The sequence below is a fragment of the Carassius carassius genome, chromosome 9 (assembly GCF_963082965.1).
Source record: "Carassius carassius chromosome 9, fCarCar2.1, whole genome shotgun sequence".
Lineage (NCBI taxonomy): Eukaryota > Metazoa > Chordata > Actinopteri > Cypriniformes > Cyprinidae > Carassius > Carassius carassius.
Window position 1 is genome coordinate 26,447,760 of NC_081763.1, and position 17,388 is coordinate 26,465,147.

Sequence of the window (17,388 nt, forward strand, 5' to 3'; positions counted from 1 at the left end):
GTGTTAAATTCAATATGGCATCTAACCTGATAAAGGTCAGTTAACCCATTGCTGGCTCATGTTCGACATGTTTTGAAACATCCCACAGGAATAAATTCAAGATTTTTGTAAACAGCACAAAGCATTTATATCTGCCTTTTTAGCTTAATTAAATTGTTAAATTGTGCAATAGCAATAGGTCTCATTCACTAATGCTTCCATGAATAATTTGTATTTACTCTACACGAGCAGGAGAACTTCTCACAAAAATATTCTGCCTAATTCCCAATGCAACTGTCTTATTTGTTCTTAACCTCATTCTAATGTTAATGAATTTGGAATTTTCTTAAATAAGTGGCTGTGTGACTGAGGTAATTTACATAAAATATACTTAAGGGCCTTAACAGTCTTTCGTCACTCTCTGCAAAAATATGGCACGTCTTTAAATATGGGCTCTTGAATGAGCAAGGTCCTCACGCAGTGGCAAGTGTGCCATCCTCAAAACCACTCTTAACACAAAAACACATTTCATGCATACCCATTTATTACAGACCTCTCATTGGTAAGCTGTATATATCTGCATATCTGCACTGTTATACAGAAAAACCTTGCAGCTCAAGCTGTAGCTTTATATGATGAAATATATTTAAGATGAAATATGTGGTTTCAGTTGTTCTTACATTTCCTACAGTTGCTATGTTTTTCCATGGATAGCATGTTAATGAACAGAAATGGTACTAAGAAAACTTAAGTTATTGTCAACACTTCAATTACTTGAATTCAATTTGCAAACTAAATGACTGCAAATTGGTAACATTAATATAGTGGTTTATAGTGATTAACCAATATAGGTTTTTCAATTTGTCAATTTGAGCTTCTTGGTTCACTATTATAAATCACACAACAACAACAACAGTATTACTGTATTTTTGGATAATTTCCTGAACAAATGCACAGATTCTCCACAGACAGAGCAGAAGCTTGTCTGATAATGTCGAATGAGAACAGCTGCTAAGTAGGATTGTTCAGAAACATTTGTAAGTTGGGGCTTATTGAAGGGGTCATCTGAGGTTGTTTGAGTTCATGAGGACATGTTAGATGAATCAAATGTGCTCATTCAATCTTAAAAATTAACAATAACATGAAGCAAAATATACTGGCCAAAGGTCTCACAACACAGTCTCTTTATTCACCATCTTTGATGTACATTTTGATGATTTATTCTTAGTAAATAGTGTATGGTATTTATAACATGTACTTTATATACCACTTAGTATCCTATGCTGATAAAGTGTCTGTTTGTGTATTTTAAGGGTCGTTCGCTACGTGAAAGCACACTGAGACGAGCTCACAGGCGCAGCTTTACACCTGCTAGCTTTATTGAGGAAGATGTTGTGGACTTTCCAGATGAACTCGACACATCGTTCTTCGCCAGGGTAAGCTAACTCCACCAAACACATCACACATACATTTGATTTTGGGAGACTTTTTCAGCATGTGTGTTTATGGTGGGTCTGGCTTCAGGACGTCCTGATGCATGAGGAGATGTCCACCTTTCACGATGAGGTGTTCGAGTCTCCATCCGACTCCACCATGAAGGACGTGGACAGCAAACAGCTGGATGAGTCGGAGCTGACGGGCAGCGCGCTGGACAAAAGGGAGTTAGAGAGGAGTCACTTAATGCTGTGAGATTCAACACACATTTACATGATGCCTTATTGCCTCCCACGATGATTGTGTTGTGATATCAAAACATACACTAGATAATTATTAGGTATTTCACAAACTCTATTTAAATTCTCAGTTTTAAATATCTGTTATAATACAATTTAATTGTAGATATATTTGAAATTGATCATTCAAAATAGTCACTAAATATTTTAATATTAATGTTTTCAGAATTAATATGTAATTTTTAATAATGTCATTTAAATAATATTAAAATATAATAACTAAATTAATTAAATATAAATAAAAATGTTTAAATATATTTGAAAATGAATGTTAAACCACATTAACATTGACATTAAATTTATTCAATTAGCAGATGCTGTTATCCAAAGCAATTTACAAACTAAAAATAAGAGCAATTTATGAGTCAAGCAATTTATCGCTCATAAGGAGGCAATAACACAATTTTATCAATATCAAAATGGTCCAGAATTTTACAAGCTAGACGAAGGAGGGATATATGAATAGTGAAAGCAAAGAAAAATATGTTTCAGTTTATTGTTCACAGAAGAATAATCAATACGATAATTTCATTTAAAAAAGGACAACAATTTATTGAAATAATAAGATCTTAAAATGGAAAATGATTAATTAATCTGGCTTAGATATTATTCTAGGACTAAATATATGCTCTTTAATTCTGGTCTGTTCTTCAAACAGGCCTCTAGAGCGCGGCTGGCGGAAGGCTAAAGAGGGACCGTCGGCGCCCCCTAAAGTCCGCCTGAGGCAGGAGGTTGTGAGTGTGGACGGTCAGCGGAGAGGCCAACGGATAGCTGTGCCAGTCAAGAAGCTCTTCGCAAGAGAAAAAAGACCGTATGGATTGGGCATAGTGGGAAAACTGACCAATCGAACATATCGCAAACGCATCGACAGCTATGTGAAACAACAGATAGAGGACATGGATGACCACAGGTATAACAACGGAATTCAGTTCTCTTCTATTAGACTTTTGGAAATGCTTATAATATGAGGTGGTTTCTATTTTGTTCCTCAGGCCTTTCTTTACATATTGGATGACGTTCGTTCACATACTCATCACCATTTTGGCAGTGTGTATTTATGGCATTGCACCAGTGGGCTTTTCCCAGCATGAAACTGTCGATTCTGTGAGTCCTGCTAAGTCTTCAAAAGGTCCAGCATGTTTGATGTTCTGTTCCTGCTTCTGATCTCATCTGATCTCATTTTTTCCCCCACACAAAGGTCCTAAGAAATAAAGGTGTTTATGAAAACGTCAAATTCGTGCAGCAAGAGAACTTTTGGATTGGACCAAGTTCGGTGAGTCATTACAGTTTCAGTGTATGTCTCTTTAAATGATAATGAGCTGCTGCTCCCCCCACCCCCTCTTCTGTTTTTTGTGTATTTGGTGGCCTGTCACCGTCAAAAACAGAATTAATCCACTGCATCCTTAGTGGCTCTGATGTCGGGAGAAAATGAAGCACAAATGTTTTCAACATTGATAATAAAAGTTTCTCGAGCAGCAAATCAGGTTATTATAATTATTTCTTATAGGTCATGTGACAATGAAGTCTGAAGTAATGATGCTGAAAATTTAGATTTGCATCACAAGAAAGCTTAGTCATATTACATTGCAATAATATTTCACAACATATTTTTTTTTTTCATCAAATAAAAGCAGCCCTTGTGCACATGAGAAACTTCTTTCAAAAACTGTTAAAAAAATACAGAACCTATCTTTTGAATGGTGGCTTATGCCTCTTCATATATGGCTTTATTACTCCAAAGTGAAAATCTGATTATGTTGAAACATTATTTTCCTACTGAATTAATTAAACATGAACAACTGTATAAACACTATCATAAGACAAGTCCTCACCATTGTCCTCTTCTCATCAGGAAGCCTTGATTCATCTGGGAGCCAAATTCTCACCTTGTATGCGACAGGATCACCAGGTACACATACTGATTCAAAAAAAGCGTGAATTGGAGAGAAATTCAGCTTGCTGTGTGCGCAACGACCGCTCTGGCTGTCTGCAGACCTCAGAGGAGGAATGCTCTGTAAGCATTCTACTATCAAGGTTATTCGTTTGTTCACTTGACTGAGAAGCTGTCAGGCCCGTGACAACTTTCTCTTTCTAATTCAGAGCACTTTGGCTGTGTGGGTGAAATGGCCTCAGCACCCCAGCACTCCTCAGCTGGAGGGGAAGAACCGAGAGCATGGCTCTGTGTGTCATCAGGACCCCAGGTGAGGGAATATGACATCAGTCGATACTTCAATTCACAATTTACAGAGAGACATTTTTAAACAAAATCGTACTGTGTTTTTGGAAGGACATGTATAGAGCCGGCTTCAGTATCTCCTCATGAGTGGCCTGATGACATCACCAAATGGCCAGTAAGTATAACAGCAAATATACTGTGGTATATATGAAAGAACTGTGGTAGTGCCACAGTACTTTGTTCCAAGAGTTGGTTAGCTATACGTTGTCCTACAGATCTGCACCAAATATAATTCGGGGAACCACACTAATCTGCCTCATATCGACTGTACTATCACCGGCCGGCCCTGTTGCATCGGCACTAAAGGGAGGTGAGGACAACTGCTACTACTGACTCTCACATCGCATTAACAACACCGGAACATTTTACATACACATATGAATAATTTACCACCATCATAAATCCATTAAAAGCAACTGTAATTTGATTATGAGCATTTTAAATTGTAATGTGATCTAATTACAAGTGCTTAATTTTTGGAATCTGATAACGTAATCCTGATAACTGATGTACTCTTACTGTATGTACTGTATGGGGGTTTTTGAAATGTCTTGTGTGTTGCTTTGCAGGTGTGAAATCACCTCGAGGGAGTACTGTGACTTCATGAAAGGATACTTCCACGAGGAGGCAACCCTCTGCTCCCAAGTAAGAAGCCAGCGAAGCACAGAAAAATGTCTAAGATGTGATATAAGTGATATTAACATGCATTTATTCATTACTGTACTAAAGTAAGATGTAATGTAAGCAGATGAGACCACATGTGACCTGCTTCCAGATGGAGCAGGATTTAATAATAAGAGATGTAGATCACTCACAAGCTATCCAATATCGCGTTCATTATCGCCAATGTATCGCCTGCCATAATGAACGCGATATTGTGTAACTTATAGTCAGTGAACTATGGCTTTGTGTAGTAAATGCTGCTCAATTTGAAAGCAGGTGATGGAGATAAACAATTAATCACAGAACCGGCTTTACTGATGAGATGCGCTTGATCAATGCATTCGATAATTTGCATTGTCATAAGTAGTGTATCCCTTTAAGATCAGTTCAGGTCACAAGCAAGTGTGAAGCCCTAAATGTTTCACCTCTTATCAGTACTCACCCACTAGACTAATGAGGCGGCGTGTATAAGAACGGAAGATAAATCTACCTTCTGCTAAGTCCTCTGTAATCATCATGAAGGTTGCCATGCTAATCCATTATCATCTGAAAGGGCACGCCATGCTTTGCCTGTGACTGATGTGTGTGCCAGCTTCAGGGCTTTAACTTAAGACTGTGTTAACTGTCTGAAGCTTAAAAATGCTATTTAATTTATTATTGTCAAAAATTTCAGGATGTTTAAATTTTAGATGTTTTGTAATCTAAAGAAACACCCTACTCTGTCCCTGTCAGGTGCACTGTATGGATGACGTTTGTGGCCTCCTTCCTTTCCTGAACCCTGAGGTCCCAGATCAGTTCTACCGTCTCTGGCTCTCTTTGTTTCTGCATGCTGGGTGAGTGACTGCAGTGTGTGGGGGTCCTTAAGCCCTGTTCACATCAAAAACTAAATGTGGAGGCAAATCTGACTGCAGACGAATGGTCTGTTTACACCTGAAGCAATACAACAAAAAGGTGAAACACTGTAGACAGAAGACGAAAATGAAATGAGGAGGGAAAATATCTCAGGCAGTGTGGCCATGGACTGGTCACATCCACAGCGAAACTATTTAAAACAAAAGGTCAAAAACAAAAGCAAATGACAGGTCTATTCAAGCCAACAGCAAAACAAAAGGTAAAAACTTAATGTGTATTCCCACCACCAGAAATAAACATTCACAAACCCACAGCAGGAAACTAAACATTGCAGACAAAAGTGAAACGAAAAAGCACAAGTGTGGTTATGGACTGATAAAACCAATAGCAAAACAAAAACTTCAACTATGCAGACGAAAGGTCTGTTCAGAAAAAAAAATGAATCATTTCAATCATCAAGCATTTGGCAGGTCTATTCACGCCAACAGCAAAATGAAAAATGCAAAAATGGCAAATAAAACATCTATTTACACTAGGAGTAAAACAAAAATTCACAAATATACGTACATCATTCATTCCTAAAGCAAAACAACTAAGTAAAACATTGCAAACGAAAATGGAATTGAGACAAAAAAAAACGAAATATCACACAATGTGGTCATACCAAAAGCGAAACAAAAAAGTGAAACTATTCAAACGAAAGGTCATATGACAGGTCTATTCACAGAGTAAAATTAAAAGGCAAAGATTTGCAAACAAAATGTCTGTTCACACCAACAGAGAAACAAAAATTTACCAATGCAGATCATTCATAACTAGGACACTGCAGACAAAATGTTTGTTTACCCCAGACCAAAAAAGACAAAAGGCAAAACCAAAAGTAAAACCCAAAAAAAGTTCAAACAAATGGTTTGTTCAGACCAAGAACAAAACGGCAAGCAGAAAATCACCTATGACAGGTTTATTCACACCCATAGCTCAATGAAAAATAAAAAATTGACAAACCCACACCATTTAGTCAGACCTCGGGTGAAGCAAAAAAGCTAAACACTGCAATTAATTTATGCCAAGACCATTGCTTCATTTTAATGAAGCATATTCAACAATACATATTTCACTCATCCATGCAACAGAACAGATATTGGTATATAATAATCCACATATCCTCTAGAGTTTCAAAAGAGATTAAATAGTGTCTGCCTCAAACTGTGCTCAGACTGCCAAATTACTAAAGTCTACAGTGACAGTTCAAATATATGAAATCAATTTCTCATCAAAATCAACCAAATTGTTAGAGCTACGCAGTCAATATTCATTTTACAGCTCTGCTCTCACTCTTACTTTGTCAACAATTGTCTCAGGAGTTTCTTTTCTCTCTCTCTCTCTCTCTCTCTTTCTCTCTCTCTCTCTCTCTCTCTCTCTCTCTCTCTCTCTCTCTCTTTGATAGTTCATACTCAAATGAAACAAAGAAATCTTCTGAGCTATGAAAGAACAACCCATAAGCTATTAAAAAAATTCCCCTGGGTTTTAATTACACACACATGCTGGAATGTTCTACCCATAAGCACCATTTCCCATACAGCACTTTCTATCTCAGATGCTTTAAAGGCTGACACATTCGATCAGATTATCTGCTTTAAGAAACAGCTGACACTTGGAGAAGATGCTGCTGTTTAGTGTGGTGTGATCTGTAGTAGTAATCAAAGAGAGTGCTTCACTGAGCTGCACTTTGGATCTTTGCCTACCTTAAGACGGCTCAGTAGATTAACGCTTCTGCATGTGCCTTCATCACACAGCTTGATCATCACACTCTCAAATGCCCTTGAACCTGCTGAAGTTGGATTGTTGTGGTTACTGTTGCATATTTGTTCTTGTTTGGTGACCATTGCACATTGCATTTAATAATAACAGCATTTGTGGAGACTCGTGTTGTGACATGCCTTTGCCACATTTTTATGAGACAGCTGACAGATGTGTAATTATGACACAGGCGGTGGTTTACTTGGACATAGTTTAGAGTCATTGGCATCATATCATGTATGAAGAAAATGTTTATGACCACTGTAGCCATGTCAGAACATTGTGGTGTGTTGGGAATGAAAAATATGCATTCAAATCCATAAAGATGTCATAGCAGCTTATAAACAACATGCTTGAAACATTCTCTCTGTTCCCATCTGTTAAAAACAGGATTCTGCATTGCCTGGTGTCGGTATGTTTTCAGATGACAATTCTTCGAGACCTGGAGAAGTTGGCCGGATGGCTACGAATATCTATCATCTATATCCTGAGTGGCATCACAGGAAACCTGGCGAGTGCCATCTTCCTCCCCTACAGAGCTGAGGTGAACCCGCTTGATTCTTCTTGCCTCTTTTGCACCAATAGGGTGCCACAACATGCCCCTAAAACATACTGGTCTAGAACTAGAAATCACTAACATTAGACACACAGAAAACTAGGTTACTCGCTTTAATCAGTGATGTTATCTGAACCCGAAATGCTCAATGTGGTGATGTGACATTGACATGATGGATATCCTCTGTATTTTGGGTTGCACTGCTTTATTTTTCATCTGTGTAAATACTAAAAGTAAAAGTGCTTTTAATACATACAATCATTTGAATCCACTTTATTTGAATACAATTAAATGTAAAGTTTTTCCAAAATGGCTTAAAGGTTTTTTAAAACCATATGAATAAACCGTGTACTTTTGTGTTTTAAACTGGATTTTTGAATGATTTTTCATGAACGTGTACATCATTCTTTGTCATTCACCCAAATAATAACATATCATTTTGTGTGTTAGTCAGTGGCCACATGAAATGGTAAAAGAAATAAAATATTTCATATTTGTATTGTTTTTATTTTAGAATTGCTTATTTTAAATAATTTATAACTGAATTATAAACTTTTTTTCAACTCCCTCGTGATCCACCAGAGTTTAAGAAAACCCTGGGGCTAAGAGAACCAGCACCATGTTGGTAGAAAAGGGCTATTTTACTCCTGTATCTTTGGCACTGAGCTTGTGTCTCTTTTGCTGTCTCCGTGTCTCTCTAGGTGGGTCCAGCTGGCTCTCAGTTCGGCATCCTGGCCTGTCTGTTTGTGGAGCTGATTCAGAGCTGGCAGATTCTGGCTCAGCCGTGGAGGGCTTTCACTAAGCTCCTGTGCGTGGTGCTCTTTCTGTTCGCCTTCGGCCTGCTGCCCTGGATCGATAACTTTGCCCATATCTGCGGATTCATCTCCGGCTTCTTCCTCTCCTTTGCCTTCCTCCCATACATCAGCTTCGGCCGTCTGGACATGTACCGCAAGCGCTGCCAGATCATCATCTTCCTGGTGGTGTTTGTGGGCCTGTTTGCAGGACTCGTGGTGCTTTTCTACGTATATCCCATCAAGTGTGATTGGTGCGAGCTGCTCACCTGCATTCCTTTCACCGACAAGTTCTGTGAGAAGTACGACCTCAATGCGCATCTCCATTGAGGGAGAGGCGGGGCTTCGGGGACAGAGGGATTCGATTGGTCGTTGATCTGCATCTGCCAGTCCCCTGCTCTGTCAGTGTTCATCCAGTTGCACTTCGTCTCGCCCCAAATGAAGCCCTTACTGGGAACTTGGACAGTATGCTTGTGTTGTTGTTTTTTCTCAAGTGGAAGTTGGATCTCCAACTCTTGACCATGATTTTAGGACTCTTGAGAATGATGAACGCTTTTTAACATACCCTGAAGTTTTATGTAGTCTATTGATAAGGGTGTCTGATAATCATATGAAAACAGGGACACCCTCGCCCAAAAACTTTCTTAACACTACAGTCTCAGAAGGCAGTGTCATCATAAAAGCACTGGAACACCAAAAGGAGAACATGTCTTCAATTTGATTGTAGTACTTTTTATGTTTTAGCATGTCAGGTGAAGGTTTGTCTTTGTTTAGTCGATCCTCAGAATCCAGGGACGAAAAAAACTCAGTACCTTTGGTGCCTTAATAAGTGTACCTACTACTGCCATATTTTCATGACACATTGAGCACTCAAATGATATACTTTTATTTGTGTGTTACTTCTAATGGAGTAATGGTTGATTATGAAAGGGTAGTGTTTTAGCTACCCAATTTACACATTTGTTACAGAATACAGTTAAAAACAACCTGCACCACTGAAGTTTGTCTGTTTTTCTTGTCTGCTAGACCTTAAACTACCACTAAACTATGGAAGCCCATTTACACCATTTAAGAGTCGGTTGAAAATCACAAGTTGAGTGAATCGTTACATCCCTATATATAAATAAATAAAAAGGTAACTTTCTCGAAAGTGAGATGTTACATCCCGCAATTGTGACATTGTTTCTCATAATTGAAACTTATTTCAGTATCTCACAATTGTGAATTTATTTCCCATAGTCGAGACTTCACCTCATGATGTGACAATTTTTTTTCATAATTGCGACGTAACGTCTCGTAATAAGAGTATATCGTGATGTCAATTTTCTCACTTTTTTTTATAACTCTGAAGCAGAAGCAGACAAAGGAACTAAATTTAAGATGGTACGAAAGATAATAAATTGTATCCATAAACCCAAAGAAATGCTGGTAACACTTTACAATAAGGTTTAGTTTACATGAACTATAGTAACCATGAGAAATTCTTCTAAAGTGTTAATCAATCTTAGTTAATTTCAGCATTTACTAATACAGGAGTAAAATCAAGTTTCAACTGTCAATATTATGGACAAGAGCTAACAATGAACTGCTACCAAAGATACGGGACAAATTTTACAAAAAATTTACAAATGTAACAAATTATACTGTAAAAGTTAATGTGAGTTGGAGTTAGTTAATGCATTAACAAATGTTAACTAATGGGACTTTCTTGTAAAGTGTAACTGAAATGCATAGAAAATACACAATACAAAATATAGCTTTGTTATTAGATTTTTTTTTATTGATAAGATATGCATGATAGTACGACTAATGCCACAGAGAATGTTTAAGAACATTCTAATTAAAGTTTACATCAGTTCATACACTGTATACATATTATGCATTTCCAAAACACACGGTCACAAATGCAATAATACATTAGGAAGATTCTACAACAATATATTTAACATTTCCAAGGGATGGAAAGTTATAAAAAAATAAATGATTATTTCTCAAATTTTCAATTACATTTATTTTTCGGACCTTATTTTTTGAATGTTTGAATTTTTTTCTACCAAAAGAATGTTATTAATGTTAAATGTTATTAAAATGAAAGAAGATAATTTTTTTGACTGATCAAATAAAAAAAAAATTGATGATTATGGTGATTTTTTTTCTAAATCACATTAGTAACTGTTAAAAGCAGCCACTGTCTCCTGACCAGTAAAGTGTGCAGTGTATCTCGTGTAGTACAAGAGAAAGAAAAAAACAACAACAACAACCAACATCTTTAACCTTCATATACCCAAATGTAACTGCTTCCATGGCACTCATTTACACTCATAGGTAAGTCTCTGGTTCTTGCTCAGGTGGAAGTAGGTTAACAGACCTAAAACGTAAGCTTTAAGTCTGTGATTCCCAAGAACTGTCCAGAATCTATGCTTGGTGTCCTGAATCAGGATTGAATGAGCTAAAGAAACTAACATCCGCTGTTTCGTCGTGCATAAGCCAGGCCTCCAAGCTGATACTCCATCTCTGTGAAGGTCAAAGCCGGCACATTGATGGCAGAGAGACCCTTATTCTTAAAACCAGCTTTTTGGTAGAAGGGCACCAGGAACTCCTCACAGACCAGCAGGGCTCGGCGGAGACTGGGAAGACAGCGCAGGTACTGCAGATAGCGCCAAAGCAAGATCGAGCCTTTGCCCTGCTGCCGACAGTGACGGTGCACAGACAACACGTGGATGTGTACCGTGGGAGAGCCTGGGACGTGTGTGGTCATGGCCTCCTGGATCAGATGGTCAAAAGAGGATTAGAATGTGAACTTACTTTGATGTTCTTGATACACATCATAACAGGTTTCTGCCAAGAACCATGTTTCTCACCTGTTGTAGTTTCTCTTTGTCCCAGCCAGATCCAATGATGAAAGCCACCAGCTGGCCCTCTTCAAACCATCCCAACGAAAGCTCAGGACAATGGCCCAGGAAACTAAGCACCTCATCAAGGGTGAGTGGACATTCACCAGAAACAGAGATGAATGCTGCAGAGGGAAAAATACAGGAATGAGTCAGCCCTGTCATACCAATCCACACAAGAGCTTATCGGAGGATTGTCAGGTTTATCACACTCGGATCAGCATGTTGACCTGAGTCTTCTAGAACTTGGGAAGTTCTTAAAGAGTTAAGAGGGTATGAATAATCAACTCCACCTTAACTGAAAGAAAAGCAATCACAATTATAAAACATGGTGCAAATAACCATTTGTTGAATAAACTGATATGTATGATAGTACAGTATTCTAAGGGCACTAGTTGTAATATAATGACTTAAATGCCCAATATTTTTTCAGACTAACTTAAACCATTTTTTCTTTTCAAATTAATTTTGCTTCATTGATATGACATACGCTACCTTTCAATCAAACGTCTGGGATCGGAATCATTTTCTTATTTTTCAAAGAAATCTCACCCATGCTGCATTTATTTAATAATTTAAAAAATCATATCATGACTTACTTTAAACTTATTTTATTTTTAATTTCAAATTTTTATTGCAAAATACTATTACAATTTAATGTAAGTGTTTTATATTTGGATTTATTTTCAAATTGTATTTATTTCCATGATAGCAAAGCTGAATTTTCAGCATAATTTCTCCAGTCTTTAGTATCACATGATCCTTCAGAACTCATTCTAATATGCTAATTTGCTGCTTGAGAAACATTTCTTATTATCGGTATCGAAAACAGTTGTGCTGTATAATATTTTAAAGAAAACAGATATATTTTTTCAAGCTTCTTTGATGAATAGAAAGTTCAAAATTACAGCATTTATTTAAAATACAAATCTTTTGTAATATTATAAATGTATTTACTGCATTGAATTCATCCTTGCTGTATTAAAGTATTATTTTCATACTTTTTTAATGATTTTATAATATATAAAAATACTGACCCCAAACTTCTAAAAGGTGGTGTACTTCAGTACATATTGCCAAAACTTTATAGAAAATGAAATAAAAATAAATAAGGTAAGTATTTGCGTTGTCAACCTATTGCTCACAAATCTGACCTAAACCCAACCATCAGATTTCCCAGAGAAATGCCTTCAGCGAGGGATCAGGTGTGTAAAACCTGCTTAAACTATATTCAGCATCTGCTGACACACTCAGGACAATTAAAACAGAAGATGTGTTTTTATCTAAAAATCATTTCTCACATTATTGACACAATCATCAGGTACTTCTGGATCTGTATTTTGGTAAATCTATTTGCAGCACCCCAATAGAACCCCAGTGTCTGTACAAAACATCTTACCTTCTCTCTCTATCTCAAACACACTAATGGCATCCTGTGGGGTGAGATTACGAAACTCACTGGCTGGTAACGTGTGTCGTCTCTGCCGTCGAGAACTGGCAACGCTCAGCGGTGTCTTCAGAAAGAAAGGCTTCAGGAAGGGTGAGCTGATGACCTGCGGTGCAATCATCTGACACGCGCACACTTCTGACTGCTGGAGGACAAGGCAGTCTGAAATACTAACGCAGCCTCTTCAGCTCTTAGTTTTCTCTCACCTTAAAGTTTGCGGACACTGCTGTCTCTCTCTCAGTGGATTTGTTCAGTGGCTCTCTACTACGGTCTGATGTGTTTGAATCCTAACACTACCCTGTCACTGTCACCTCACCTCCTCTTTAACCCTCCCCTAGTCCCTCTCTTTGTCCCGGCCCAAAGTGTGCCGTCTTTAGAGGGGTAGTACTGTGAGCACGTGCCAGGTTGAAGCTGCAGCAATTTCCTAAAAGTCTCTGTGTTAATAGCCTACTCACAGTGCAGCTCCTAACGCTCTGTAGTGTTTACACCAGCCCTGGTAGATCTGTTATGTATTTGGCGTTTCCAAATTTAGCAAGCTGCTGCTTAGTAAGAGAATAAGGACACCGAGAACTACGTACCAATATGTCAATTTGAGATTGTCAGCATCGGCTGAAAAATAAGCCCACTGGGTCATTTAACAGAATTGGCGTATCACTCATTGGTGTAACATTTCCAAAATCATTGGGTCTTCATCAATTTGTTAATACATATTGCACATTACACTACCATTCAACTGCATTTATAATTGATCAAAATACAGATCTAACTAGTATGAATTATTAACTACTCTTTACTGAAATAAAATTAATCTTTATTACATAACAAAGTAGCCTATAAGTAAACCATATGTTGTCTATCCAGATGTGTGTTGGGAGTGTTTTTACAATATTTTATAGTATATTTTCAACCAAATAGTGTCATTGTATTGATTTATTTTCAGTGTTGGTTAGTTCTTGTGTAATCCAGCCTTCTGTTTAAACGAGAAACCCAACAAGAAAGTTAGATGTATGTGTTTTGTCCTTTATTTACCCAGCTTTTTTTCTTTTTTCTTTTTTAAAGTACATCACATTGTGTTTCATGAATACTGTTTTAATTACTCTGAAATCATCACCGGTGTTCATTTTCGTTTAATTTATCAATTTCATTATGCAAAGGATATAATTCACATGTATATTGTCTATTTTGAATACTGCTTGCTTCATTTATTGATTGCATTTATTGGAACATCCTTTGTTTTTGTACAGTCCCATTAATTTAATATAGTTTAGAGATCATTTTACATCTGTATAGAAACCTATTTAGTGTTAAATTTGTTCCCTTGCAGAAGAATATATATTTCCATTAGCATATAGTGTAGTCCAGTCAGTGATGGATTGGTAATTATTTGATATCACAGCATGCAGCTTAAATATTTATACTTTTTTTTACACTCTGCTGTTCATTATTGTCAAGTGATGTCTTGCTTTATACACAGTGAAAGGAGCTTTCAGACAAATGGCATCTGACTGCCTTACTGACTTACTGGTCAATAACTGGCTGAAGCCTGATGAATCCAGCTCTTTACTCTCCAATACATCAGACTCAATGAGAGGACGCTCTGGGTTAATGCTGGACCTCAGATGACATTATAAGAGGAGCTACTTCAATAGATCATTTGACCTTTAAACGACCCTTCCGAGTAATTCCAATCATCAGCTGATTAGTGTAGAATCTATATTGGCATCCTTTTTTTAAAAAAAAAAAGTCCTATAACACAAGACAGTCTTTTAATAGTGTTTTAAGTAATCATCATCACTTGATACATACTTACATTTGACCATTTAGATCAATGGTGTTTCACAGAAGTTGAGATTATCTGATAATAAATCGCTTGTTGACCTGTAAAATGTAGGCTAAAAAGCTATTAGGAGGCAAATGGATGAGTCATTCCGGAACAAAGCAAGCTGACTCACTCAAACACTGTGGCATTACAGTCTTTTGTTTGTGTCGTTTGAGTCATCAGAAGTGTTTTTAACTGTGTTTGACTCCTTATTCCTGTCTTCATCCACTAAAATGCTCAGACAATGTCCATGGGGTCTGTAGTTTATTTAAAAGTCTTAATAACTTGCCTGCTTTTTAAAGCGCCAGTGTCATCATGTGACTTTCCAGTCAGCAGGTGTTCATCGATGGACGCCATGTTTCTCCACGTTGCTTCACTGTAGGTGTCGACCAATGACACGTGTTTACAATTGTTGGGAAGTAGGGAAATATGCTGTTTATACAGTCCTCTCTCAGTTGCACACTTAAACTCAATCTTTATCCATGTGTTATTCCCTTCATACTCGTGACTTAAACTAATCTCATGCCTCATGACCATTTTCTGACACAGTTCCACTGACATAATGTCTGACTGAATTAATTATTTTTATACACACGGTATAAATAATATCAGACGAGGAAACAAAGAAGATTACCATTTTCCTGAGCGAATGATTCAATTATCCATTCATAAATGGCATTTTCTTAACCGACTGTTTAATAGTTGAATTAGTTACTTCTTATTTAAATTGCATTAAACACTGTAGAGTAGTATAGAACAATTCTGTATAAAACAATAGTCTAGTGGATTTAAATCAAAATTTTACATTTAATATTAAAATGTATGTTTTTATTGTAACCGGCTCCTTTTAAATACATTGGTCAGTTCAAGAATAATTTATGCGAATTTATATTATTCATCTGTAAGAATAAAAACAGTTTGTGTCTATTCAACTGGTCAAGGTTGATATGGGATTTAGAAAGTAATTAGTAATAAGTACTTCAATACTATTTAGAGAGGGTAATTAGTGCATTCATCTAAGTACATGGTTGAAGATTTGTATCTATTAATAATTTTAACTAACCCAACACTGCTATAGTGTTATATTATTCTGATCAAACATGCATATTAAAGAATCTGCCACAGACGATGATTCTTAAATTAGGTCAGAAAAATAACCACACACACACACACACAAAAAATAAATAAATAAATTTACATCATTTTTGTGCATCTGCAAATAAGTACTAATATATTATTTTAATATATAAATAAATCAAGGGGGGGGGGGGTAAGTAATTTGTAATAAAGTAAAGTTTCAGGAAGTGTCTTGAAGGGTACTGAAGTGCACTTTAATATCAGTACACACTAGTAAAGCACTGCACAACAGAAGTATATTTGTGCAGGGTAATAAAAATAAAACACGTTCGAGTGCAGTAGAATATTTTTCTAAATTACAGTTGCTTTGAAGTACATTTTATTTTCAGTGCACCCGACCAAAGTATATCAGAAGTACATGCAAAAATTGCTTATAAGAAGTGACAAAATAACATATTTTGCTGAAGTGCTTCTAAAATAAGTCAAAAAACACAAATGTTTAACTTCTCAGATTTAGGATATAACACTCATGTAATTTATATACAACAGTTGTTCCATAATAATGATACAAGTATATTGCTTTCATAAGTATTATTTTTGAAAGTACGCTTTATATGCACTTCTCACAAGAACCAGAAGGCACAGTGGAATATTTAATTGAAATGGCACATTTGAGGAAATAAATAATATGCATATTCTAGTGCAGTGATAAATCTTACATCAGTTATTATCATGCAGCGCTGTAAGCAATTAATTCAACACTATCAATAATCAGATTTTTTTTTTTACATTTGATTAAAATACATGTACAGAACAGCTTAATCAGTATTAACAGATGATGTAACAAAAATCCTGTTAAGTATTATAGCATTGCTAAATTTTTATAAGCAATATGTTTCGATGTCCATAATACCAGTTTAAAATGATCTGCTCTCCAAAATGGACATTACAAACAAGAACATCAGTCTCGCATCTAATGCATAAATATATTCAAGGCTAAAGGTTACATCTGATGAACACAAGAACAGCACCGCTATGAGCAAAAGCTGTTGCAACATTTGCTTTGTTCTTTAAAGGCACATAAACCTCTATACATAATGCTACAAGACACAGCATATCTGCATGTTTGAGGAGAACAATGAGATTTCATGCTTCTTGTGACTTGTTCATTGAGCTTTTCTTTCCTCTCAAAAATACAGGGTTCAGCTGTAAATAAATACAACCAATCTGACAAATATTCACAAAGTTCACGCTCTAAAATTATTTAATAACATCCGAACCGACACATGAAAGGAATGCCTTTACATGTTAAAATATTTAAAGATTATATTACAATATTCATAAGCAAATAAAGAGGTAAATAAGAGTCCACCATGGCTTTTTTAGTCCTTAAAGAGCATAAATAGCTGAACAAGCAAGCACATTTAAAGCACTGTTAGACCACACAATATTTGGTCATTAAACTGACAAGAACTCCACCATTTCTAATAGTATTATCATTATAAATATTACATTTGAAATAATGAATATATATATATATATAT

At 36.4% G+C, this 17,388-nt stretch overlaps 2 protein-coding genes across 3 annotated transcripts in view; one reads left to right on the plus strand and one right to left on the minus strand.

Moving 5' to 3' along the window:
* Positions 1-10,227, plus strand: part of LOC132149412 (inactive rhomboid protein 1-like) — a 50,285-nt gene extending 40,058 nt beyond the window's left edge. The window contains exons 6-18 of one of the 2 annotated variants that reach the window (XM_059558620.1): positions 1,293-1,415; positions 1,504-1,664; positions 2,371-2,622; positions 2,705-2,816; positions 2,911-2,985; positions 3,565-3,726; positions 3,813-3,913; positions 4,000-4,063; positions 4,164-4,258; positions 4,518-4,593; positions 5,344-5,444; positions 7,654-7,807; positions 8,521-10,225. In XM_059558620.1, coding sequence (XP_059414603.1) covers positions 1,293-1,415; positions 1,504-1,664; positions 2,371-2,622; positions 2,705-2,816; positions 2,911-2,985; positions 3,565-3,726; positions 3,813-3,913; positions 4,000-4,063; positions 4,164-4,258; positions 4,518-4,593; positions 5,344-5,444; positions 7,654-7,807; positions 8,521-8,940 — 1,896 coding nt within the window. In that variant the 3' untranslated portion in view covers positions 8,941-10,225. Of the gene's footprint in view, positions 1-1,292; positions 1,416-1,503; positions 1,665-2,370; positions 2,623-2,704; positions 2,817-2,910; positions 2,986-3,564; positions 3,727-3,812; positions 3,914-3,999; positions 4,064-4,163; positions 4,259-4,517; positions 4,594-5,343; positions 5,445-7,653; positions 7,808-8,520 lie in introns of both variants that reach the window. The other variant, XM_059558621.1, reaches the window with a different exon arrangement.
* A 768-nt stretch (positions 10,228-10,995) lies between these two features.
* On the minus strand, positions 10,996-13,253 carry LOC132148644 (serotonin N-acetyltransferase-like). Its single transcript, XM_059557345.1, has 3 exons — positions 12,901-13,253; positions 11,472-11,626; positions 10,996-11,374 (listed from the first exon to the last, which is right to left on the minus strand). The coding sequence occupies exons 1-3, from the start codon at positions 13,067-13,069 to the stop codon at positions 11,069-11,071; spliced, it is 630 nt and encodes a 209-aa protein (XP_059413328.1). The 5' UTR covers positions 13,070-13,253; the 3' UTR covers positions 10,996-11,068.
* Between the last annotated feature and the right edge of the window lie 4,135 nt (positions 13,254-17,388).

Coding starts and splice junctions, on each gene's coding strand:
- LOC132148644 (XM_059557345.1), bottom strand. CDS start 13,069: ATGATTGCACCGCAGGTCATCAGCTCACCCTTCCTGAAGCCTTTCTTT. Junction 11,627..12,900: donor GTTTGAGATAGAGAGAGAAG/GTAAGATGTTTT, acceptor TTCCCTCTGCAG/CATTCATCTCTGTTTCTGGT. Junction 11,375..11,471: donor ACAAAGAGAAACTACAACAG/GTGAGAAACATG, acceptor CATCTGATCCAG/GAGGCCATGACCACACACGT.